Raw genomic sequence first — 27,620 nt, 5'->3', positions numbered from 1 at the left:
AAAACGCTCACCAAATCCACCCATAACTTTGCCCTCAACATCGACGGTTTCCCAGTATCCACCTCCCCTCACATCCGGAATCTTGGCATCAACTTTGACCAAACCCTCTTCTTCGACAAATACACTAAACAGATCACAAAGACAGCCCTCTTTCACCTGAAAAACATCGCCCGTCTCCGTCCATCCTTCTCCTCCACGGCTGCAGAAACCCTCATCCACACCTTCATCACCTCCTGTCTGGACTACTGCAACAGCCTCCTCTTTGGTTCATCCTCAATAATCATCAATAAACTCCAATACATTCAGAACTCCGCTGCCCGTCTACTCACCCATTCCCGGACCCGTGACCACATCACCCCCGTCCTTTACAAGCTTCACTGGCTCCCCATCCCCCAGAGAATCCAGTACAAAATCCTCCTCTTGACCTACAAAGCCCTCCATAACCTGGCCCCATCCTACCTGACTGACCTCCTCTCCAGACACACTCCCACCCGCAACCTCCGCTCTGCTGGTACCAACCTCCTGACCCCCCTCCCCCCATGCGGACCAAATTCAGATCCTGGGGGGACAGGGCCTTCTCCATCGCTGCTCCCACCCTCTGAACTCACTACCTCACACCATCAGAGACTCCTCCTCACTCACCACATTCAAAACATCACTCAAGACCCACCTGTTCAACACTGCATTCAACATTTAACCCACAGCATTTAACCCCTGACTATCTCTTCTCCTTCTCCTTCCTTTTGCTTTGATTATTTACCTGTTGATTTTTGTCTTTTTGCACTTGTTTTTTTGTACTCTGTCAAAGCGTCTTTGGGCTTCTTGAAAAGCGCTATATAAAATAAATGTATTATTATTATTATTATTAAGAAATTTTAACTGGGCTTAATATACGTTCTCACAGTATGTGTGTAGTCTTCTAACTTCAGTCGCTGTCAGGGCTGGTTCTCTCCAGGCACTGCGGCTTCCTCCACCAGAAGAAGTTAGCTTGCAGTAAGATCAGTGCCGACAGATCAGACGATAGCGCCGTTTCAACGGCAATGTGTGACTGTCGTTAATCAAACCGTGTCGATGGCGCTGATTGGCTGACCTAAGCTGATCGCTGATTGGCCAGCTCACAAAATTTCGCAAATTCAGACCTAAAATGACACCATTTGCATTCTGGATGAGATTAAAATTGATAAAATTTACTTCTTGATTAATTCGGTGAATTCCGTCTCAACTTCGGATATTTCCGGCCGTGAAAAACTATCCCCTACGGCCGCGAGATTTCTAAAAAATAATTCTTCGTCAATTTTAGAATATTTGACGCCGTTTTCACTCTCCGTTTCACCCTTTTTTGAAGTATTTTTTCAAATGCTCGAATCTCATTGGTTCCAGTGTTTGGTGACGATTTTCGTTGAAGATAACGAGGTTGGTCTTAAAGTATTTTAATTACAAATTAGAGGTGCATAGGATTGTGAATCAAACAAAGACGGGTGAAACAAACTCCTATTTAACTTTTTCGCAATTTTGTTATGCATACTTCCGCATCCGGAAGATGGCGGCCTCCATTGAGTGATTTGGTTTTTGAAATATTTTTTCAAATGCTCGAATCTCATTGGTTCCGGTGTTTGGTGACGATTTTCGTTTAAGATAACCAGGCCCGTGCGGGCCGAGGTTGTTCTTAAAGTATTTTAATTACAAATTAGAGGTGCATAAGATTGTGAATCAAAGATGGGTGAAACAAACTCCTATGGAACTTTTTCAAATTTGTTATGCATACTTCCGCATCCGCAAGATGGCGGCCTCCATTGAGAGATTTGGTGCGTCAAAGCTTCGAAATTCTCAAGCCAAGGGATCCAGCATAATCTGTTTTTTCAACATAATACGTACGCGTTCTTTGACAACACCAGCTTCGCCGGCTATTATTCCATCGTGTTTCAAATCGTGATATCAACTGTACGCTTTTCTTTAGGAAAAAAATGGAATGAATTTTTTGTTCCTCTTCTTCAGCTTAGAACTTCAGGATAGACGACATTGCTGATAAAAGTTCCTTTTCTCTCTTTGAAGTTCTTGGCAAACATTTTTATATTGTCGCTGCTGCCAACGCGACTCATGGCGACATAAAGCTGTCCATGGCTGAAGAAATCTGTCTTTAGGTAGATGCCTACCCTTTCTAATGTCTGACCTTAAGCCTTGTTACTGGCCATTGCAAAGCAGAGTCGGACATGGAATTGTTTTTGCTGCATCTGGAAGGGGAACAGGTTTTCGGATGGAATGATTGGAATCCTCGGTATGAAGATCTTGTTTCCAGCATGAGGCCCAGTAGCTGGTGTCGCATCAATGAGATTCGGCATCAGGTTGTCCACGATGTAACGACTTCCATTGCAGTGGCCACTTTTATGGTCAAAGTTTCCCAGCAGCATTTTCGCAGCAGCATATTTACTGATATGTACAGTGATGTGGTTTTTTTATTGAAATTCTACAAACACTGTTTAGATTTTGATGATTTACGTGTGATATTTAACGGATGTTTATATAAATCGCCTCCCAATCGCCTCCCAATTGAAGCCCCGCCCTTAGGGCAGGTACCGTTGCTCGTAATATATAATGGCGGTACAACCATTTTTACCACTTTGCTTTGAAGAACGGGAATGAAGGGGGAGGAGCGTGTTAATATGTCTGTTTGAAGGCTTTGGGTGGCGAGGGGGCTTGAAGCCAGATTTTAATATTACAGCCGCCATGTTGGTGCTCACCGTCACTGCGATGCGAAGCGAAAGACGCCTCAGAGCTGTCACATTCACAATCGCTATGTCGTATGTACTCCCGATACGTGTTTCCTTCATTGTAAAAACTACCAAGTCAACAGTTTAAAGGATTTTGAGCCAATAGGTGTTACGGCCTTGGCAAGATCGATGGAGACAGCGATCTGTTAGCTTATACACCGCCCAAATAGCTATGTGAAATTCTCTCATGTAGAGATTAAACTCACATCGTTTGAACTTTGGCTGAGGTCATTATTTACTTTTAATGATGTCTATATACGAATCAAAAAGAAGATAATTGGTTTTGGGTCGTACTTTCCGCATATCTCGTGGGATTGTGAGTTGGAGAGATGACCGTGATGGTGAGGAGGGCATTCTCTCAAGCAGGGATTCAACCCATGTCCATATAAAAGGTCTTTGTCCGAGGTCACCGAGTCCGATCGGTGCAGCCGTTTGTGCGGCACCCGGGAAACGTTATGCGGGATTCCAAACCTGGAAATTCTGGAGGCCAAGGCTGAAATTGGAAAAACAATATAGCCTATTTTACTCAAGGGGATCCCAGGATTACCCACCCAAAATATCGTTGCGATCGGTTCAGCCGTTTTTGCGGTACCTTCGAATGGACGGACGGACGGACGGACGGACGGACAGACAGACAGACAGACAAACAGACGGACGGACATTTGGTGAATTATAGTAAGATAAGCTATTTATACACGTTATCACTGTAGGAAAAATGCCTTGGGGGAAGTGGGACATTATTAGTATTAATATTGTTTTGTAATAACATTAACAATATGCGATTATCATTAATTTTGTTATTAAAAGCGTCTTTGGAAAAACGCCACGATAAATCTTCTTCTTTGGACAAACGCCACGATAAAGCTAATTTAACATTTATATACACCTCAACATGCAACCTCATTGATGGCAATGGCGGGGAACCCCGCTCGGGGGAGAAAACCCCCTTGGGGAGGGTGGCAAATGAATGCTCTACAACCTTCATTATGTAACCCTTGGTCATCCTGTCAAGTTTGGTTGAGATTGGATAAGTAACGACGGAATGTATTGGGGGTCAAAATTAATCAGACAGACGGACAGACAGACACGAAATGGCGTATTTTAGTATGATTAATGTCGGAAGGTTTAGCACTAATTGAACATCACCAAATGCTCGGGCCCAGTCTATTACTGACGATGTAAATGACGTTTGTCTCTTTGCATCGTGTGTCCACCTTCGATCCTCCAGCAAAAGCATGCAGCGAATGTTGGAGTCCCTACAGACGAGTCTGGAGGCCGAGGCAAAGGGACGGGCCGAGGCAATGCGCCTCAAGAAGAAGCACGAGACCGAGGCGGCGGAGCTGGAAATACAGTTGGAGCATTCAACCCGCTCGGCCTCCGACAATAGCAAGCAGGTCAAGCGGCTGCACCAGCAAGTCAAGGTGAGGGTCAAGTTGTTCTTTTTCATGGAATTTCACCCACCACAAAGCCAAAGGCCACACAAGGTGGTGACTACACAAAGGAAAGAATAAATCTATTTCCATTGCTCTTGAACTGAGGTAGGTTAGGATTGAGGGAGATGCAGGATGCAGGTAAAGAGTTCCAAAGTGATGCGGCATGGAGAAAGGAACTAGAAGGGAACCTCATAGTCTTACTCCTCGCAACAGGTAGTATATGGATGGGACCGAACTGTCACACGTGTAGAGCGACTAAGAGTACACTCAAGTAGAACAACCTGTGATAGGCCCTCAGAGCACATTCCGTGATAATATCTGCAGAAAAGGCTCAAAGAAACAGTGGCGGACTGAGAGAGATTCCATGTATGATGCCAACTCATGTCCCAACAGATTGGCAGCAGGTCACTGGAATCTGTCAAGGACAGATAGGTGACAGGCCGGAGCTCCAGCCCAATTATAAAAACAGTACTCTGTAAGAGGTCGTATAGTGGCCTTGTAGATAGCGACGCACCTCCCTTGAGGCGAAACAAGCGGCGCACCTCACTTGAGGGGAAACAAGCGGTGCACCTCACTTGAGGCGAAACAAGCGGCGCACCTCACTTGAGGGGAAACAAGCGGTGCAACTCACTTCAGGCGAAACAAGCGACGCACCACACTCGAGGCGAAACAAGTAACGCACCTCACTCGAGGCGAAACAAGCAGCACACCTCACTCGAGGTGAAACGAGCGACGCACCTCAATCGAGGGGAAACAAGCGACGCACCTCACTCAAAGGGGAAAAAGCGACGCACCTCACTCGAGGCGAAACAAGCGATGCACCTCACTCGAGGGGAAAAAAGCGACGCACCCCACTCGAGGTGAAACGAGCGACGCACCTCAATCGAGGGGAAACAAGCGATGCGCCTCACTCGAGGGGAAACAAGCGACGCACCTCACTCAAAGGGAAAAAAGCGACGCACCTCACTCGAGGCGAAACAAGCGACGCACCTCACTCAAGGGGAAAAAGCGACACACCCCACTCGAGGAGAAACAAGTAACGCACCTCACTCAAGGCGAAACAAGTGACGCACCTCACTCGAGGAGAAACAAGCGACGCACCTCACTCGAGGGGAAACAAGCGACGTACCTAACTCGAGGCGAAACAAGCGGCGCACCTCACTTGAGGGGAAACAAGCGGTGCAACTTACTTCAGGCGAAACAAGCGACGCACCACACTCGAGGCGAAACAAGCAACGCACCTCACTCGAGGCGAAACAAGCAGCATACCTCACTCGAGTGGAAACAAGTGACGCACCTCACTCGAGGAAAAACAAGCGACGCACCTCACTCGAGGGGAAACAAGCGACGCACCTCACTCGAGCGGAAACAAGCGACACACCTCACTCGAGGGGAAACAAGCGACGCACCTCACTCGACGTGAAACAAGCGACGCACCTCACTCGAGGGGAAACAAGCGACGCACCTCACTCGAGGGGAAACAAGCGACGCACCTCACTCGAGGGGAAACAAGCGACGCACCTCACTCGACGTGAAACAAGCGACGCACCTCACTCGAGGGGAAACAAGCGATGCACCTCACTCGAGGCAAAACAAGCGACGCACCTCACTCGAGGGGAAACAAGCGACGCACCTCACTCGAGGGGAAATAAGCGACGCACCTCACTCGAGGGGAAACAAGCGACGCACCTCACTCGAGGGGAAACAAGCGACGCACCTCACTCGAGGTGAAACAAGCGATGTACCTCACTCGAGGCATCACAATGTGTGATTGAAAAAATTACTGCGATTGGCGAGAGCAACTGCAAAAGCAAGAGTGAACCAGGAGGGTAGTATCGGCCCTACATGAGGTTGCTCACCACAGCACCATCATGGACCTCACTCAGCTATCGGTCCTACATGAGGTTGCTCACCACAGCACCATCATGGACCTCACTCAGCTATCGGTCCTACATGAGGTTGCTCACCACAGCACCATCATGGACCTCACTCAGCTATCGGTCTTACATGAGGTTGCTCACCACAGCACCATCATGGACCTCACTCAGCTACTGCTCAGTGCAATTTTGTCTGGTATTCTCGAGCTGAAGGCAGAATGAAAATCTTTCATCATTAGTTTCAGCAAAAAGAGCAGATCTCAGGATAATTAGCTTATCGATATCTGCTTGTTATTAAAACAGGCCTGGTTATTGATGACTTTCAGGGATTTGGGGGGGGGGGTGTCAATGTAAGACGCAGTTTGCCCAATTTGGGATGCTAGTGTTTGCCCAATTTGGGATGCCAGCCCACACACTGGTCCACTCTTCAAGTCCATCAATTTCTCCATTACAATGCAACCAAGAAAAGCAGAGGCTCTCGAACGAAGTACCATCCTGTATTAACCCCTCAAACTCCCCCAAAATAAACCCAAGGGAGATGAGGAAATCAAAGTGACACTTGGAATGCTGCTTGGATGATGATGCCATCTGTGTTTAGATTGCTGCTTGGATGATGATGCCATCTGTGTTTAGATTGCTGCTTGGATGATGATGCCATCTGTGTTTAGAATGCTGCTTGGATGATGATGCCATCTGTGTTTAGATTGCTGCTTGGATGATGATGCCATCTGTGGTTAGATGCTGCTTGAAAGTTGAAGCCATCTGTGGTTAGATGCTGCTCGGAAGTTGATGCCATCTGTGGTTAGAATGCTGCTTGGATGATGATGCCATCTGTGATTAGAATGCTGCTTGGATGATGATGCCATCTGTGGTTAGATTGCTGCTTGGATGATGATGATGCCATCTATGGTTAGATTGCTGCTTGGATGATGATGCCATCTGTGGTTAGATTGCTGCTTGGATGATGATGCCATCTGTGGTTAGATTGCTGCTTGGATGATGATGCCATCTGTGGTTAGATTGCTGCTTGGATGATGATGCCATCTGTGACTAGAATGCTGCTTGGAAGTTGATGCCATCTGTGGATAGAATGCTGCTTGGATGATTGCCATCTGTGTTTAGATTGCTGCTTGGATGATGATGATGCCATCTATGGTTAGATTGCTGCTTGGATGATGATGCCATCTGTGGTTAGATTGCTGCTTAGATGATGATGCCATCTGTGGTTAGATTGCTGCTTGGAAGTTGATACCATCTGTGGTTAGAATGCTGCTTGGAAGTTGATGCTATCTGTGGTTAGAATGCTGCTTGGAAGTTGATGCCATCTGTGGTTAGATGCTGCTTGGATGATGATGCCATCTGTGGTTAGATGCTGCTTGGATGATGATGCCATCTGTGGTTAGATGCTGCTTGGATGATGATGCCATCTATGGTTAGATTGCTGCTTGGATGATGCCATCTGTGGTTGGGAGACGTCTCGAATGGTTTGAAGATTTGATATATAAATATTTGTCGTTCCTTTTCAATTGTTGATGTATGATTTGAAGCCATGTTATTATTTATTTTCACTTTTCAACATGGGACAGGATTTGCAAACGAACCTGGATTCCTGCGAACGTGAGCGGGATGAGCTCCGAGAACAGGCCTTGCTTTTAGAGCGACGACTTTCGCTGCTCATCGGTGAAGCGGACGAGTCTCGGGTTGGTCTGGACGCCTCTGAACGGTCACGGAAGCTTCTGGAACAAGAAACCATCGAGCTACGGGAGCGTTACACAGAGCTTGATGGTCAGGTATGGAGTAAACCTGGGATGAAGGATCAGATGTGAACTTTTCTCAGGAATAATTGGCCTTTATGCACCCACACCTTCAACATGACCACCTCCCCTTTCAACACAAAGCTCACAGCAGCGGAGCATGCCCTGAACTGCTCGTCTCACCATAGTCGGGTCATTGCGCAAAGCATCCACTTCATGTCGAATACGGCCCTGCAATTCGTCAAGATCACTGGGAAGTGTTACGAACACCTTGTTCTTTAAATGTCCCCAAAGGAAATAATCACATGGTGTGAGGTCAGGTGATCTTGGCAGCCATTCCACTGCATGGTTGAGGGTGATGACTCAGTCTCCAAAGAGTTCCCTCAGTCGATCTCGGACAGCGATAAGATGATGTGCTGGGGCGCCGTCTTGGGCCCACCAGAGATATCTGAAGACACCACGAACCTGTCGCTCATAGTTCTCCTCCAGCTGCGTTAAAACTTCATCATTGATCATCTGCAGATACCTGTTACCATTGACATTCCTGTGAAAGAAAAATGGTCCGATCACCTGACCACTTCCACAAAGTCCCAACCAAACAGTCCATTTTTGTCGATTCATGTTGGTGTCAAAATTAAATTCTGGGGGTTGTCCTGTCGGTGCATATTCAAGAACATTATGGGTATTGACCTTGCTGACCATGGTGAAAGCAGCTTCGTCGTCGATAACGAGATACCGGAGGAAATTGACATCTGCTTCGCAATGTGCTATCAACCATCTGGCAAGCACCAGCCTCCTGGCAAAATCCCCTGGCGTAAGTTGATGCCGGATGTGAATCGGATATGGATGTTGGTGGAGGTCCAGTCTTGTGATTCGGCTGAATGTTGCCGAAGGCAATCCCGTCCCATTTCGTCTTGCGCTGGTATCCCAAGGATGTTCCAAAACTTGCTGCCTTACTGCTGCAATGTTCATTTACGATCACCCAGTGCGCCTCCTACCAAAATTCTCCTTGTTGCGGTTGAGGCTAGTGCCATGCTCTTGGTATTTTCTAACATTCGCCCAGATGGTTTTGGCTGCTGGAGGCTCCCGTTCTGGGAAACGTTCCCTGAACGCATCACGAGTTCGCTGCAAACTTCCAGTTTGGTGAAAGGTTGTAACCACACAGGTCCGCTGTTCAGTCGTAAGTTGAACCATCTTTTCAATGACTCAGACTGTCTCTAAACCCACACACTGTAGGCCCATCTTAAATACCCATCTTAAACAAAGGATGACGCAACCGACGATTACCAGACCAGCTTAACACTTTTACATAATCAACTTGGCAGTCGACAAGTAATGCGGCCATTTAAAACTGTCTTGCACCGATTAGCCAAACTTGCAAAAATGCGATTTGAACTTGTCATTTTCAATGAACATGTACTCGGTCATGTGTAACAGCAATGATGCATGGAAGGTATCAATGGAAAGCTGAGGATCTCCTCTTAATTAGTAAACCACATGTAAATTGTCAAAATAAATAACCTTTGCATATTAACCGCTTGAATTCGGATTACCTTTTTTTTGATATGCACTGTATATATATAAAACCGCAAAAGACGGTCCGGGAAGCCGGGAAGGTGTGATTATGTGTCTATTAATTATGTACTGTTTGAACGCCAGTTTCATCCTGTTTATTAATTAACTATGTACGTCTATTAATTACGTATTGTTGGAATATACCTTTCGACACTTTAGACACCTTGAGATCCCTTCACCCTTCCAACCTTCACACCCTTTGTACCTTTACACCCATTAGGTCCCTTTCGACCCCTTAGACCTTATCATTTAGACCCCTTACACCCTTCAGACTGATTAGACAGCTTCGACCCTTGACCATTTCGATGTTTGAGCTTCAGACCACATTTTTTTATTACAAATAAATTACAAATAAATAATATCACCAACAATAGATATAAATACATACAAAAGAAATGTTTGTATTATAATTGGTGGAAATCATGACAACACAGCAACTCAAGTTCAGTCAGATCATTATCCTTAGTTTAAACAAGCCCGTGCCTCTGTGGTGACGTGTGGTGAGGCAAGCGTAGCGAGCCGATCCACGCTAGTGCATGTATATGTATTGTTACGGATTCGTCACTTCCGTCTTTGTGGTTGTCATCCACTTGAAGCATTTTTTAGTTCCATGTACTATTATTGTTACAGTTTAAGTGTGAAATGGAGATAACTGTCTTCAAAGGTAAAAATAATGTCTCGGAAGGAAAACGAGATGGGTGAGGGAGAAACCGGAAGCAGAAGAAGAGGCGGGCGAGTGGATCGAGTGAGATCGGGAAAGGAAGGCCTATCTACTTCGAGGCGTCGAGCGGACTCTGGTGGACATTGGTCACGAGCGAATATTGGTTTCCCCGGGAAAGGGATTCCTGTGACAGTGTCGTTATTGCTGTGGCGAATAAACCTGCGTGACGGGTTTTGCTTTTGGTTCCGAAAGTGAATCATCGCTGGAGAGCAAGTACGCCTCCATTACCGGCCCATCCGCCATTTCACCTCGCACCAGCCATTTCACCTCGCACCAGCCCTTCACCTGGTTCTCGTGTGTGTCGTGGATTTCGCTTGGGAACGCGCGGTTCTTCGCGGTTCTCCGCTTGGGAGCCGCTGATCGTTCATGTCAGCGTCATTGTCTGGTGAACCGAAGGTGTGAATTCCCAGTTGCCTTTTGGGTGAACTTTTACCGGACCGACGTCGGCCCGACACCTCACCAAGCGGCTCGTCTGCAGCATCGACTGTTAGCCGTTCTGGGTTTAGGTCTCAGTACGACCTTTTCTTGTGATCGCGAGAGCCAAGGGGATCGACTTTGGCCTGGTATCGTGACACAGTGACTTTGGGGGATGTTACCGATTGCTCACGTGGGAATACCGTGAGTTATTAATTCAGGAAATTGGTGGTACCATCATATAAATTATATGGTGTTTGCTGTGCAAGTGAGGTTTTCTTGTACGTGCGTTACTTATTATTGTGTGGCTTTAATACAATACTTGGTTTTTTGTAACAATTGATTGGTGTGGTTTCACCATTGGTCATTGGCACACATAATAGCACATCTTTCTGCCGTGACTCCTTTCGGGGCTCGGAGGTACATCGTGGCCGGGGTTTGGGGAGGAGCACGTAACAGTATGCATATGTACATATATATATATTGTTATGGTTTTCCGCCGCCCTTCCTACCCTTACCAAGGGGAGTTTAAGCCCCTTGTTCTTTCTGGGCCGGCGTAACCGAGACTTGAAACGCCCCTTCCGGGCAAACTCAAGGTAGGGTTTCGGGACACGTCTTGCACGTACCTAAATACCTGTGCCGCCACGGAAGCGGGGAACCAAGCCTCGCACGAGCCACGTGTAATTTGGGTACACCGAGCGGATTGCATACCACATGGTCCAAGCAGTTAGTGTTTGTATTGGAACCCGATTCGAGTGGTTCTATTCATACCATGCTTAGTCAATGATGGAAGGGACGAAACGGTCGAATAAAGAAATAACAGGTTTAATTATTATTTACACTTGTATGTACAATTCGGTAGAAGACAGAGACACAGAGCAGCCTTATACAGTCTTATGCTTAAATCCCAGACACGGGCCCGATCACACTCACAAAGGGGAAATGCAGGCAAGATGATATTCACGCGCTGCCTTGGTCGTCCAGGAACGGCAGCGTCGCCCGGCGTGGCTCTCCACGGTCACAGCACGTCTGCGATGAAGGCAAGCAGGTGGTGGAAAGGATTCTTGGAGCGCGTCTCTTGAACAAAGGGGCAGATGAGGCAGGAAGGCGGGAGGGAATGTACGCGTCTCTCGGCGGCTTTCCACAGCGCGTTGAGTTACCGGCGCGCTATCACTCGCGTAACACAATGGCCTCAAGCTCAACCGAGCGCCCACTTTGGTACGAGCGCTTATACTTAGTTCATGCGCGTCTTTTCTCCGAACTCGTAACTCTCATCAATACTCAGTCAAGCGCCTCCCTTCGCAGAACTGCGAGCTCACCTCTTTCTCAGAAGGACACTCACAAGCTCATAACTGACCGAACTTCTGGTGGGGGCTTCGCGCAATGGGTTTTATTGCCACGCCCTTAGCCTTCTCGAATGTTCCAACCACACCCTGTGACCCAGTGCTGCAGCCAATCCCTTTGAGCCCTGATTGGCGGCTTGCGCTTACCGTCAACTTCTCTGCCGCCCTCATTCGGTCCCTGCTCGATTTGACAGGCCTGCCTCGTGTTAATTCGTGCCAAAAAGCCAAAGGCAGCACAAGGAGGCGTAAGGCAACGGAGGCGACATAAGGCAATGAAACCATGAAAAGGACCTAACTCTCATTATTCTACTCAATGCAAAACTAACACAGGAAAAGGACTATGCTCACAAATACTAAGAGATAACTGAACTATCGTGAGGCTACATGTTGTTGTGTGACTAAACTATGAGGGGGAAATTTAACCTTTATTGTACAAACTCAAACCCGCAACAATATATATATATATATATATATATATTGTTGTGGTTTTGGAATAAAGGATAATTCCCCCTCATAGGTAGACGAAACCACAACATGAAGCCTCGCGATAGTTCAGTTATTTCTTAGTGAATGTAAGCGTAGTCCTTTCCTGTGTTAGTTTTGCTTTGAGCAGGCCCGTGAGTAGGGTGGTCTTTTGGCGATAGCATGCCACGTGGCAGGCCTGAACAAGTCTGGCGAGGCCGAAGGGAGGCGCTGCATATGCAGGAGGGAGTGGCCGGTAAGCAATGAGCCGCCAATCAGGGCTCGAGGGGAGCGGCTAACCACGACGATGAGAGGTGGGGTTTGGAACATTCGAGTAAGGCCGGGGCGGAGCCATACAGCCCTGCTCCGAGCCCCCCCCCCCCCCACCTCAGATGAGTTCAAGTTCTCAGTTCAGTTGAGTCGGAGACCCTGAGAGTTCAGTTGAGAGTTCGGAGTTCGCCTGAGTCAGAGTTGAGTTGAGCTTGAGAACGCACGAGAACGCGCCGCAGAACGAGTGCATTGAATTGCCGGTTATCGTGATTGTACACAAAGTTGCCTCATGCCCCGTGCCCTGCGCTCTGCGCTGTATTAATCACGCGCTCGAGAAGACGACCATTCCGGGCCACAGACGCGCGATTTCCTCCTGCCTGCCTTCTCCTGCATACGTGCCGTGACCGCCAGAGAGCCACGCCGGGCGAGCTGCCCCGGAGCGACCGATGGCAAAATTCTTCTCTTCTTCTCCCCGTGTGCGTGAGTAGGCCCTGTGTCTGGGGATAAGTTAAATTGGTTAAGCTTCTGCTCTGTGTCCTCTTTCCTTCTGCGAATCATTGTACGTAAATAATAAATTGTGTTATTCCTCTTATTTGACCGTTCCCGTCCCTTCCATCGATTGGCCACGCATGGTACGACAAGAACCGCTCGAAATGGGTTCCATAAAAGTAACGGCATGAGTCACGTGATACACATACTGCTCGGGCGTACTCGAATAAGCATGGCTTGTGCGAGGTTCGGTCCCCGCTTTCGTGGCAGTGTGGGTTAAAGGTACGTGCGACGTTGACCCGATACCCTTTTTCACGCTTGCTCCAGAAGTGGCGATTCGGCCTCGTGGACACGAAGACCCAGGCGGAAAAAGGGGTTTAATCCCCCCTTTGTAACGTGGAACGGGCTTCGGGAGATACAACAACACAACAACAACATGCATTTTAAGGCCATTTTCCCTGCCAGAGCGGGGATTAGCCTTGCGGTCCCCATGACAATCTTCTCCATTTTGCCCGATTTTCTGCATCTCTCCTTGTTAACCCCCTTGCCCGCATTTCTTCTTCCACCATCTTTAGCCAAGTCTTTCTCGGTCTTCCCCGCCCTCTACCTTTTTTTCTTTTTTTTTGTATACAAGATCGAGGCTCGTGAAAGGGGCTAACATTAATCACACAGAAAGACAAACCGACACATAAAACATATAACATGGGGAGCGGTAGACAAGATGGGGCGAGAGGGGGAGGAACACAAACACAACATCTGAGAGCAGGGACATCGAGAGATCTGTGGGAGGGAGGGGGCTTTTGGGGGGGGCATGGGAAGGGGGGGTGGGAGAGGTATAAAACATATGGACACTGCCGGGACTTCCAGGAAAGAAGTTGGAATTTCAAACAACGTGGATCTGGGGTGAATTAGTGGGGGTAGAAAAGTTCAAGGTTTTGGATGGGGAAAGATAAGAGATGGTGGTGAACAGCTGTTTTTAAAACCTGGAGGGAGGAGTGGGATTGAAGGGAGTGTGGGAGTTTGTTCCAGAGGCGGGAGAAAAGAGGAATGAAAGAGTGAAGGTGAGCAGAGAGCCGAGGTTTCGGCAGTTTAACCATCAGAGGGTTGCTGGCAGATCTTGTACGACCTGTAGGAATATTTTGGGGACAAAGCACAGAGAGAGCTGGGGGAGCAAGGCCGGAGAGGAATCGGTAGAAGACAAAAAGACCACCTACCTGTCTGCGGTGATTAAGTGACAGGCCCTCGGAGATAGCTTCATCACGGGAGATTCCTATGATTCTGAAAGCTTTGGTTTCAACAGCGGGAAGCCGAGCTAGGTGTGAGGCAGGAGCACCGGCCCATAGGGGAGAACAGTATTCCATTGAGCTGCGGATGAAAGCCTTGTATGTGGTGAGGAGCTCAGGTGTGCCGAGGAAGGACTTCGCACGACGGAGGATGCCCAGTCGGCGACTGGCTTTGGAGGCCAGCTTGGAAATGTGGTTTTCCCAAGAAAGATCATGGCAGATAGTGAGACCCAAAAGCTTGAGCGACAGAACTTCTTGGAGAGGATTGTTGAGGAAGTAGATGGGAGGGTTATCCAGTCGATCTTTTCGGAGAGACATAGTAAGAGTGTGAGATTTGTCAGGATTGAAAGACATGTTCCACTTGTTTGACCAGTCTGTGATTTTGTCCAGGTCTTCAGAGAGTGAGGAGGCTGCAGACTGCCGATCTGAGGGAAGAGGAATGGAGCAGAAGAGAGTGGAGTCATCAGCAAAGAGATAGAGAGGATGTTCCAGAGAGTCGGAGAGATCATTGATAAAGACCAGAAAAAGCACAGGGCCCAGAACACTGCCTTGGGGACCTCCAGCCTGAACAGGAAGGGGAGATGCGAGAAATCCATTCAGGCCCACACGTTGTCTATGACCAGAGAGGAAGTCCGCAAGCCATGCATGGAGATTTCCATGGATACGATAGGAGGAGGGTTTGGTGAGCAGAGCTGGGTGCCAGACCGTATTGAAGGCACGTGATATGTCAAGGGAGACGGCTATGATTTCCTGTTTGGCATTGAGGACCTCCATCCATTGTTGAGACAGCAGAAGCAGCATGTCCAGAGTAGAAATGACCTGGTCTGAATCCAAATTGATGATCGGAGATCAAGCCATTGGAGAAGAGGAAGGATTTGATATCCGAAGCAATGATGGATTTCATGACTTTGCTGATAATTGGGAGCAGGCTGATTGGTCTGTAGTTGCAAGGATCAGTTTTTGCACCTTTTTGTGTAAAGCGGTAATGTTTGCTGATTTCCAGGATGCTGGCAGATGATCTTGAGCAAAAGAGAGGGTGAAAAGAACAGAGAGAGGGTGAGATAGAACGGCAGAGCAGGATTTTAGGACCCGTGGGCTGATGCCGTCTGGTCCAGTTGCAGAATCAGAGTCGAGGTTTGACAAAAACTCCTCCACCTTGTCAGAATAGAAGGACACAGAGTCCAGGAGCAGTTGGGTTCGACTGAGTAAGGTGGGAACAGAGAGAGATGGGTTTGGGACACAAGATTTTGAGACAAACACAGAGTTGAGGCATTCGGCTTTGTCACGTGCGGTGTCAACTGTGTAGCCATTTGAGGTAAGGGAGGGGATGGAGGGGGAACAATCACCAGAAACGGATTTGACCAGACGCCAACAGGATTTGGAGGAAGGAGACAGGTTTGAGAGTTCATTCTTGAGTGTGGAGAGATAGTGCTTCCTGGCACTCCTGAGGGTAGACACACACTTGTTCCGAGCTTGGTGGAAGGAACTGAGATTGCCTTCAGTTGGATTAGCCTTCCAAGAGGCGAAGGCACGTTGTTTCAGGGCAACTGCCTCACCACAAGATTCAGTGTACCATGGACGGGAGGAAGGGTAAGACAACTGAAGACGAGATGGGATAAATCTGTGCATGAGAGAGAGCAGTTTGCTTTGGAAGAATTCCCAGGAAGAATTGATGTCAGAGGCAGTAGAGATGGGACACCAGTCCAGATGATTGCTGGCTGCTTGAGGACCGTGCCAGTTGGCCTGAGTGAAATGCCAGACTCGGTGACGCTGAGGAGGCTCTCTGAGAATGGCCAGAGAGATGTCCACTTTAACAAGCACATGATCAGAAGAACCGATTGGGGCAGAAGAAGAGCAGCAGACATTAGCAGGGAAGTTTGTCATAACCAAGTCTAGAAGAGAAGATACACCATTGGCTGAGATCCGGGTCAGGAAATTGACAGATTGTGTCAATCCCAGTGAGTCGCAGAAGTCCTTTGCTGAGGTGCCGTGGCTGGTGAGGGAGGTACCCACACCCAGCCAGCTGGCATGATGACAGTTGAAGTCGCCACATATGAGGAAGAGAGAGTTGGGATGAGTGGATAGAAGTTGGTCCATGTTGTCAGACAGTGAAATGTAAATGGAGTCATCACTGTTTGGAGGACGGTACAGAACACATATGAACAAAAGGTGGGAGCGGAGAGGAAGCCGTAGCCAGAGGTACTCCTGGGGGTGAGGTGGAGAGAGGGCAGTGCAAGGAGAGTGAGGAAGAGAGTTTTTGATAACGATAGCCACCCCACCACCAGGACGAGGCTCAGGTCTATCATACCGGAGGAGGGAGTAACCAGGAAGAGATATTAAGGAATCAGAGACATCTTGAAGGAGGAAAGTTTCTGTCATGCAGATCAAGTCTGGATTGTCAGAAGCAACCTGTATGGAGAGATCAGTCAGGTTTGAGCGAAGGCCCCGGATGTTTGAGGTCCGTACCGTTAATGAAGAGAGAGGGGGAGCATCGGGTACAGGGGAGGGGAGGGGAGATGTCGGGTAAGATGAATGATGAGAGGGGGAGGTAGGGAGAGCAGTTGATAGTGTGTCAGAGATTACAGAAGACTTACAAGAAAAGGAAGGATGAGGAGAGCGAAAGGTTTGATGGTGAAGGGATGAGGCACAGTGAGGGGTTGTTTGAGGGCGGGGCAGACTAAAGTGGAGGGTTGGGGGAGGTGGAGGTATGAGATAGAAGGGAGACGAAGTGGGGAGGAGGCAGCTTTGAGGAGGAGGAGGGGGAGGGAGAATTGGAGAGGAATGGTATGGCAGGAGATTTGAATGGGAGGGGTTGGGGGGAAGTTTTGAAGGGGAGGAGTGAGGGGGGAGTTTAGGAGGGGAGGGGCAAGGGGGGAGATTTGAAAGGGATGGGTGATGGGGATGTTTTGGAGGGGAGGGGCAAGGGGGTAAATTTAGAGGGGAGGGGTGATGGGGAAGTTTTGGAGGGGAGGGGTGATGGGGAAGTTTTGGAGGGAAGGGGTGATGGGGAAGATTTGGAGGGGAGGGGCAAGGGGGGAAGATTTGAAAGGGATGTGTGATGGGGAAGATTTAATTTTTTTTTTTTGAAGTGGAATGAGTTGGAGAGGAAATTGAAAGAAGCCTTTTAAATATGAAGAAAAACAGCGTGTTGTAATATACCACTGAATAAAACACTGAAGGGTAAAGATTAAACATATTTAAATAATATTTAAACAGAACCGTGAGCAATCTTAAATGCACAAAATTCCGACGGTGGAAGGGCCGAGAGGGACCACCACGAGGGACCACCACCACCACGTGAACAGAGCAAAAGGTGGATGGCAAGGAGATAATGGGGCGGGGCGAACAGCACACCTGGACAGAAGTACAGGATGAGACAACAGCACATGTGGAGGAAGGAAAAATAAATGTTTTTGGTTTTTGTTTTTTTGTTGTTTTTTGGGGGGGATTTTGGGGGGGTGGGGATTTAAAACGTCAGACAAAGAGTATTATGTTCGGGGTAGAAGGTAAAAATCTAAGAGCCAAGCAAAACACGAAGTAGGGGACTTAAGTTAGCAAACAACGACGGGGGTACAAGGCCGCACACGAGGAGCAGAACACGATTAATTACGGTATTTGCCAGACGGTATTTAAAACGTTAGACAAGTGGTCGATGTTCGGGGAAGTTAGGGGGAGAAGAGAAAATCTAAGAAATAAGCAATTCAGTGAAGGAAAGAACTTAAATTCACAGAACACCTATGGGGGTAGTAGTCCGTGGGCTGAGTAGGGTTTACATGCACCCCCCCCCCCCCCCACAACTTAACTTCCCGGGTATGTCCATGTACCCCCCACCCTAGGGGTTAGGAAAAACCATGTTAACAGAAAAAAAAACTCATTCCCAAGGTACCTCCCACGCATATTTTGATGTTACCCCCCCTGTGTCAGTGATTTCCGAAAATTAGGGGTAGGCGAAATTCAAATGGCCATAACTTTTTACCTCGTCATCCTATGGTTGCATATGACCCCTCAAAATGTTTGTCCTGGGACACTCTTTACAATGATGTGTTATATGCAAATGAGGTCACTAATGAGGTCACCAGAGGTCAAACTATGAGGGAATGAGTTTTTTTTTCTGTTAACATGGTTTTTCCTAACCCCTAGGGTGGGGGGTACATGGACATACCCGGGAAGTTAAGTTGTGGGGGGGGTGCATGTAAACCCTACTCAGCCCACGGACTATAGGGAAGCCAAGAGAAACCAAGCCGCGCACGCGGTGGGACAGAAAACGATTAAATTGTACAAAAGTTTGCAAGAATTGCAAATCAACACCAACGAGAGACACACTGCAACACATGCATAATAAAAAACGAGTAGAAATTGACGAAGACACGAATGGAAAAAAATACCATAACTTTGCTGCCGTGCAGAGGTCGAAGAGGCTTCCTTGCTCCAGGGACCGGAAACGGAAGTCAAACTTCCTTCTACATTCATTTCCATCACTCTTCTCAACCAGTCACTTTCATCCTTCCTCAACACATGACCAAACCATCTCAACCTGTTCCTCTTCACAGCATCAATCACAGGCTCTATTCCCATCATCCTTCGCAATTCATCATTTGTCTTCCTCTCTCTCAACGAGACTCCGCACATCCACCGAACCATTCGCATTTCCACCCTTTCCAGCCTTCGTTGCTGCTCTACATTCATTACCCATATCTCGCTCCCATAAATCATAACACTTCTCACACATGCAGCATACACCTTTCCCTTGAGCTTCAACGACACTCCCCTCCTCATCAGCACGCCACTCAGTTCCCGAACCTTCTTCCATGCACATCTCACTCCAGCAACCATTGCCGAGTCTGATCCACCTTCTCCATTCAGCATGTCTCCGAGGTAGAAAAATGTTTTCACACCTTCCAGCTTCACGCCGTCTCCAAGATCCAACTCAACATTTCTTCCATCTGCAGCTCCCTCTGTGCACACCTTACATTTGAATGTAGCTGCCACACTGGTTAATGACCCTCTCAGACCACTATATTTTTGATGAACCCACTCAGCGCACATTGTACGTTGAATGGAGTTCACTCTGACACCCTTCCTGCACACAGCACATGGCCACTTCCCAGTTCTTTCCACCTCATCACATGCTTTACCACTTGCCATCACCTTCATCTTTCCTATATTCACCTTCAGACCTTTTGTCTCCATACATTCCTTCCACTTGTTCATCTTTTCCTTCAGTCCATCCATACTTTCCGCAATCAGCACCAGATCATCTGCATACAACAACTTGGCAGTTGTTTGGAATCTTCTCCACTTGTCGATGATCTTCCGGACAGTTGAATGATCGATTTCAAATTGTTTGCAGATCTTTTTAAATCCCTTCCCAGGGTCGTATGCATCTATAACATTCTTTCTGAAGGCCTCAGAGAGCTCTTTTGATCTCGGCATGGTGACGCCGCACACTTCAACAACAAAGAACAAACCAAACTAAATGTCTGAGGTTTAAATAAGACAGGTTCCTCCAAGGTCCTCTCGAACGATGTTCTAATCATTTGCACCTGAGCTGGTGCACCTGATTCTAATTTTAGGTATTTGAAGTAGTGATAAATGTAAGGGTGTGCTTACTTTTTCTACATGCGAAATTTGCATTTATGTTTATTTAAATTATACAATGGACTACAAAATGTAAATGCTTCATGATATTTGTTATATTATATCACCTTTATCTATCAATATTGTTGAAATGAAGACCAAATAGCTGTATGTTGAAATATGATGAAAAAGTCAAAACTTTACATGGGGTGTACTTACTTTTTCACGTGACTGTATATATATAATATATATATACATATATTTTTTTTTGTTTGTTTGTTTTTTTGTTTTTTGTTACGGTTCCACGCCGCCCTCCTTCACCCCATACCAAGGGGGGATTAATCCCCTTGTCTTTGCTGGGCTTGGCGGAACCGAGGCTTGCAACGTCCCTTCCGGACAAACGTGGAGTAGGGTCTCGGGACCACTTCTCGCTCGTACCTAATTCCCTGCGCTGCCCTGGGAGCGAGGAAACAAGCCTCGCATGAACCACGTGTGGTTTGAGTACGTCGAGCGGATTGGGTACCATGTGGTCCCGATTAGTCTTAATTAGTGGAACCCGATTTGAGCGATCCTATTCGTGCCACGCTTCGCCAATGAAGGAAACCACAGAAACGATTGAATGGAAGAAAGGAAGAACAAAGGTTTTAATTATTCCCACACGTATATACAATGTTCAGGGACACAGAGACACAGAGTAGCCTTAGACAGTCTTAACTAAAGCCCAGACAACGGGCCCGTCTCACACTCACATAGGGAATTGCAGATGGGTAGATGTTCCCCAACGCGTCGATGTGGTCGTCCAGAGACGGTCCCCGTCCGGCTCTCCACGGCCCTGGCATGTCCCGCGAAGATGGTGGCAGGCGAAGGCAGGGACTCGTAGCGCGTCTCCCGAACAAGGCAGATGATGGGGCGGAACGGCAAAGGGCGGGACTTTAGCGCGGCTTGCGATTACTCAGTCGTTCTCACTCGCGCGTCTCAAATGCACTGTATATCGGTTCATGCGCGTCTGGCTGCGCCTGCGTATCTGTACAGTTCGCACACGCGGCCAACTCCTCTTCCTTGATCCTCTGAGCTGGTTTAGTGCACGCGAGTTCTCGTGCAAGTTCTTCATAACGATCCTCTTCCACGCTAGTCCTTCAAGCCCTCCGATGCAAGTCCTGTGAGTCCTGCCGAGGGCTTTTGCACAGCGGGTCTTATAGCTACGCCCCCCGAACCTTCTGGCACTCTCTCGAACCTTCTCACCACGCCCTGTGACGCAATGCCGCCGTCACCACCTCTGAGCCCTGATTGGCGGCTCGTGCTTACCGTCAGCGCTTCCGCCGCTCCACCCTCGACTCCGCCCCGGTCCTCCTCTGCCTGCCTCGTGTTAACTCGCCCAAAATGAACCAACGTTAGCACAAAAGAGATTGAGGCTACGGACGTAGGATGATCGGTGGCAGTAGGGCCTATCACCTGGCTCTTACTTCAACGCAGAACTAACAATGGAAAGGAACTAAGCTCACAAATACTAAGACATAACTATACTATCGCGAGGCTACATGTTGCTGTGACTAACTATGGGGGGCAAATTTTAACCTTTATTAGACTCACTTTACAAACTCAAAACCACAACAATATATGTATGTATATATATATATATATATATATATATATATATATATATATATATATATATATATATATATATATATATATATATATATATATATATATATATATATATATATATATATATATATATATATATATATATATATATATATGTTAGCCATTAGGGTTTAAACCCCATGACTCAATTGATCATAACATCTGAAATTATATATTGTGCTTCTGAAAACTGATTTGAACTCAGCTGCAGGCAGAGGCGGGTGGACAAAATGTGGTTTCGAGGCTCGAGGTGCAGGGTGGATCCTTAGCCCAGTAAACAAGTCCTTGAATGTATGTGCCAGACAGTAGATAATATGCTCACAACCCACGTACAGGGAAAACATGTTGCCAAACGCCTTCTTCACAAAGGGAATAATTAATTATATATCTTTGTAGTTTCCAGTGTGTCTCCTAAATCAAGGACGTAACCAACCTTGGAAAAGAAATATAGACATTACATATCCTTTGATTGTTATGTATTCAGCATGTGTATTCAACCATTAATCTACTATTATGCTTAGTGTCATGAAAACCATTGAAGATATTATGAGAGCATTTCCTTCGGCCTGCGCTCGGGTCTGATGTGTAAGTTTGGCCTTCTGCAGGAAGGGACGATGGTAGGTGGGTCTTTACGGTCCAGTTTGCTTTGTCTTTAGCGCAGACTCTTGTCTGATATTTTTGCTATATATGAAATGCCTTTTTGCTTATTTTGCAGCGAGTGTCTTGAGAAATTGCCCGCTGCGTGTCAGGCGGTGCATTCTTGAGCCTTGCTCCACACTGTGTGTTTGTAATCGATTTTATTAAACATTGTTGCTCTGATCCTCGTTCTTCTTCCTTCCCTTGAGGTCTTCGACCCACATATATATATATATATATATATATATATATATATATATATATATATATATATATATATATATAAAAACATACACACATGGGCTCATCAGGACAACCCACTGCAAATTGTTTATTTGTGACCAATCTAAGCCATTAATATACACAGGTGAGGCCTGATGAGCCCATAACAAGGGCGAAATCTAGATCGACATCTCTGCCTTTGTCTGTTTGTGACCATAGAGCTTTAATCTCAGTCTGCAAAGACTTGAGTACCACATGGATGCCTCTTAGTTTGGAGGTGATGTGTTGGTATAATTTATGTGTATGACGTCAGTGTCATGTCATAGGGTTAGTGTGCTTCCTTGGTTATATATATATATATTTACACAGATTTGGGAATGTATCAGGTCACTTATTGGCCTTACACGTTTCTGAAGAAACACAAAAAGTTATTCTCACTGTGCTGTGTGTGTCAGTCAGTCAGTGAGTCCGTCACTGGTCAGCTCACCTGGAACGGATATCCGTCCGTAAACACTTGACACTTCTTCTCCGAAACCGCTGATGGGATTGCGACCAAATTTGGCACAAATTATATTTGTTGTGTTGTGACTAAAGTTTGTTCACGGTATTAAAAAAATCGGGGTCTAGGGGGTTTACCGGGGTCAAAGTGGATCCAGGTTTGACCCCCCAAAATAGGTATTTGATTTCTTTTCTGAAACTACACACACAATTTTGATGAAACTTTACCACAACCTTCACTACCCGTAATGGACCAAAGTATGTTCACGGCATTAAAATAAATTGAGTCCTGAGGGTCTACTGGGGGTTGCCCCAAAAATTCGTATTTTTTGTTTGTTTGTTTAAAGTCTTATGATTATGTTAGTATGATTGTACATGCTGCCTTGTCTCCTAGCAACCATTGAAATTGGTTTAAAATACCTTTAGTTGGTGCACTATGATGTTTATTCTACCAGGTGAGCGCCAGGGGTAATGCCCCAATTTTTTTTTTAGATCTACTGTAATCTACATAGCCAGGCAAAGTTCGACATTGTTGAATGCTCCATCTTGTTCGTAAGAGTTCTTCTTGAGAAATGTTGCTGATTATAATTATTACTGAAAGATAAAACCAAGGAAGCGCCTTCAGGGGTCTCGGGGGTAGTTTCCGAACCCCCTAGGGTAAACCCCCGAGACCCCTGAAGCATTTATACTTTTTTTTTTTTTTTAATTAAAAGCACATTTTATCACAAAATTGATCACGACTTTCCCCAGACCACAAATGCTGATTTTCAAAATGCACTGTACCTGGTCTCTCCACAGAACCAGCACCTGTTCAGCAGTCGTCGCCAACTGGAGACCGAATTGGCCGAGATCACATCTTTGCATGAGGAAACGATTGTGGAGTTCCGCACCGCTGATGAGAGGGCAAAGAAGGCCATGTTTGATGTATGTTTACAACACCGACGGTGACGGGGCAGCAATTAAACAGTAATGGCAAAAAGGATTCTTTGATGAAGTCGATTTGTGTTCGATCAACAGGCAGCACGTCTGTCGGAGGATCTGAAACAGGAGCAAAATCACACAGCGCACCTGGAAAGAATGAAGAGGAACCTGGAGCTGCAGCTGCGTGAGCTTTCCACCAAGATAGAGGAGTCTGAAGGATCGGCCATGAAGGGCGGAAAAAAAGTGATCCAGCAGCTTGAGCTGAGGGTAAAAATGGACAAAAATGCAACACACAAATCAGCATGTACCTAGTCCTTACGCTTGGTATGCAGTACCTGGTATGCCGTCCTTACAATTGCTGATATAATGACCTCATACCTAGATCAGCATGTACATGTATGCAGTCCTTACAGTTGCTGATATGATGACCCCATACCTAGATCAGCATGTACCATTGTACATGTATGCAATCCTTACAGTTGCTGATATAATGACCTCATACCTAGATCAGCATGTACATGTATGCAGTCCTTACAATTGTTGATATGATGACCTCATACCTAGATCAGCATGTACATGTATGCAGTCATCACAATTGCTGATATGATGACCTCATACCTAGATCAGCATGTACATGTATGCAGTCCTTACAGTTGCTGATATGATGACCCCATACCTAGATCAGCATGTACATGTATGCAGTCCTTACAGTTGCTGATATGATGACCCCATACCTAGATCAGCATGTACCATTGTACATGTATGCAATCCTTACAGTTGCTGATATAATGACCTCATACCTAGATCAGCATGTACATGTATGCAGTCCTTACAATTGTTGATATGATGACCTCATACCTAGATCAGCATGTACATGTATGCAGTCATCACAATTGCTGATATGATGACCTCATACCTAGATCAGCATGTACATGTATGCAGTCCTTACAGTTGCTGATATGATGACCTCATACCTAGATCAGCATGTACATGTATGCAGTCATCACAATTGCTGATATGATGACCTCATACCTAGATCAGCATGTACATGTATGCAGTCCTTACAGTTGCTGATATGATGACCTCATACCTAGATCAGCATGTACATGTATGCAGTCCTTACAGTTGCTGATATGATGACCTCATACCTAGATCAGCATGTACATGTATGCAGTCCTTACAGTTGCTGATATGATGACCTCATACCTAGATCAGCATGTACATGTATGCAGTCATCACAATTGTTGATATGATGACCTCATACCTAGATCAGCATGTACATGTATGCAGTCCTTACAATTGCTGATATGATGACCTCATACCTAGATCAGCATGTACATGTATGCAGTCCTTACAATTGTTGATATGATGACCTCATACCTAGATCAGCATGTACATGTATGCAGTCCTTACAATTGCTGATATGATGACCCCATACCTCGATGGGCATGTACATGTATGCAGTCCTTACAGTTGCTCATATGATGACTCCATAGCTAGATCAGCATGTACATGTATCCAGTCCTTACAATTGCTGATATGATCACCCCACACCAAGATCCGCGAATTGGAATCTGAGCTTGGCACGGAACAGAAGCGGCAGGTGGACACGGTGAAGAATCTACGCAAACAAGAGCGCCGCGTCAAGGAGCTGTCATTCCAAAACGACGAGGCCACAAAGAACCATCTGCGAATGCAAGACCTTGTCCAGAAACTCCAAAACAAGATCAAAGTCTACAAACAACAGCTCGATTCTGTGGTCTGTGGAAGTTCTTCATTCTTACTATATTTCCGTTTGTAGTGTTTTCTGTCTGGAAATATTTGACGTTTCTCTCTCATTACAGATATGTCCGTGGCCTCTCTGTTGTTTTCCACTTCTCTCCAAGTGTCGCTCCCTCTGTTCTCGCTCAGCGCACTGACACCTTCTCCCCTCCTCTGCCCAGTTCCTCCGTGTCATGCGTGTTCTTCCAGTAACCCTCTCCTGGGTAAACTCCCAAAATCCAGGCTTTCCTCACACCTCTACTCTTTTGTTCCTCTTTTCACACGTTTCTGGAACCACCTCCTGGAAGCCGTTCAATTGCGCTCTTCCTCCCAGGACTTGAAGCAGCTGGTGCATCACCATCTTGCATCATCCACCATCCCTACCGGCAATCTTTTTTTTTAACCTCTATTAGCCCGACCTGACCCAACCCTCTTTGCAGGTTTCTGTTTCCTCCACTTATGTCTCCTCTTCCCTCTTCATTCATTTCCTTGCTGTGTTCAACTGTTGTCCCATTCGTCAGTTCGTTGCTGTTTTACCCTCTGTCACCGCACTCTTCCATGATTGTCCATTTTGTTTACAGAGAAAGCCCTCAATTTCGAAAAAGTGAGAATTGCTAAATCTGATAATTTATAGAAATGATCATTTTGTATCCTGTGTGGAACCATCGAACAAAAAATGAAAAATCTACTGAATTCCCCAGTACTTTTTGTGTAGGCCTGCCATGTCTCGTCATTGCAGGAAGAGGGATCTGTGTTTTCCTGTGAATTTCACGTGACGTTCAGGCATTGCTGGGCATAACATGGCGATCATAATATGGAATTCACTGAAATTGTGTATTCTGCTACTTAATGTCGCATTTACCATTTCATAGAAAGATTGCCGAAGATCACAACCCTCCCATCTACATCTACATTCCGCAAACCCTCTCATCTACATCTACATTCCGCAAACCCTCCCATCTACATCTACATTCCGCAAACTCTCCCATCTACATCGACATTCCACAAACTCTTACATCTACATTCCACAAACTCTCCCATCTACATCTACATTCCGCAAACCCTCCCATCTGCATCTACATTCCGCAAACTCTCCCATCTACATCGACATTCCGCAAACCCTCCCATCTACATCCACATCTACATTCCGCCAACCCTCCCATCTTCATCTACATTCCGCAAACTCTCCCATCTACATTGTCGTGGAAGTGTGTTTGGGACTCGAGACTCCAATGACCGGAAACAGGTTTACAAAAGATCAAGACTTTATTAACTACTAGTTCACTTGTTTCAATATAATAAGGAACTACAATACCATAACGAATTTAGTAATTCAAGTCGTTGGTTCTTCCTCATTGGCCGGTGCTCTCCTGGCGCTGCTTTCCCATTGCATACTCGTTCGTCCGTCGGGCAGATGTTCTCGTGGCAAGTCCTCCTGACTCAAAGTTTGCTCTTGCTTATATGGGCAAATTGGAGTTAATCCTCCGTGCGCTGAATGTTAATCCTCCGTGCGCTGAAGCTCCTTGGTCATCCACAACCGCCTCCCTGCTGGGGAGGTTCTTCACCCTCTTTGCATCCCGATGTCCAAAAACAAATAGTGCGGGCTTGGGAATGTGTGTTAGCCCGGGGTCGTAATAAAGGTGGACAAAAGGACTCCCAGCTTCGACAGAGCGAGATACATTCCTGACATTCTTACAACCACCTGCTAGTACCTGCTTCCAACCAATGAGTTATACTGAGTTACAATCAATGAGTTACATTTCCACAATTCCCTCATCTTTTTGTTTTTGTTTATATTAACCATTAATCTAAACATCAATAAAAGTAAACAATCAATCACTACAAGTAAACATCAATACAAGTATAAGTAAATAATCAATCACTACAAGTAAATATCAATACAAGTATAAGTAAATAATCAATCACTACAAGTAAATATCAATACAAGTATAAGTAAATATCAATACAA

At 46.4% G+C, this 27,620-nt stretch overlaps 1 protein-coding gene across 6 annotated transcripts in view; it reads left to right on the top strand.

Moving 5' to 3' along the window:
- Window positions 1-27,620, top strand: part of LOC137414072 (uncharacterized) — a 165,402-nt gene that overhangs the window by 122,083 nt on the left and 15,699 nt on the right. For all 6 annotated transcript variants that reach the window (XM_068099542.2, XM_078778525.1, XM_078778523.1 and 3 more), the window contains 5 exons: window positions 3,997-4,189; window positions 7,665-7,868; window positions 23,768-23,893; window positions 23,987-24,157; window positions 25,449-25,649. In XM_068099542.2, the coding sequence (XP_067955643.2) occupies window positions 3,997-4,189; window positions 7,665-7,868; window positions 23,768-23,893; window positions 23,987-24,157; window positions 25,449-25,649 (895 nt within the window). The remainder of the gene's footprint in view (window positions 1-3,996; window positions 4,190-7,664; window positions 7,869-23,767; window positions 23,894-23,986; window positions 24,158-25,448; window positions 25,650-27,620) is intronic.

This window comes from Myxine glutinosa, chromosome 5 (genome assembly GCF_964187855.1).
Source record: "Myxine glutinosa chromosome 5, kmMyxGlut1.1, whole genome shotgun sequence".
Taxonomy (NCBI): domain Eukaryota; kingdom Metazoa; phylum Chordata; class Myxini; order Myxiniformes; family Myxinidae; genus Myxine; species Myxine glutinosa.
This window is presented reverse-complemented; position numbering and strand designations above follow the sequence as displayed.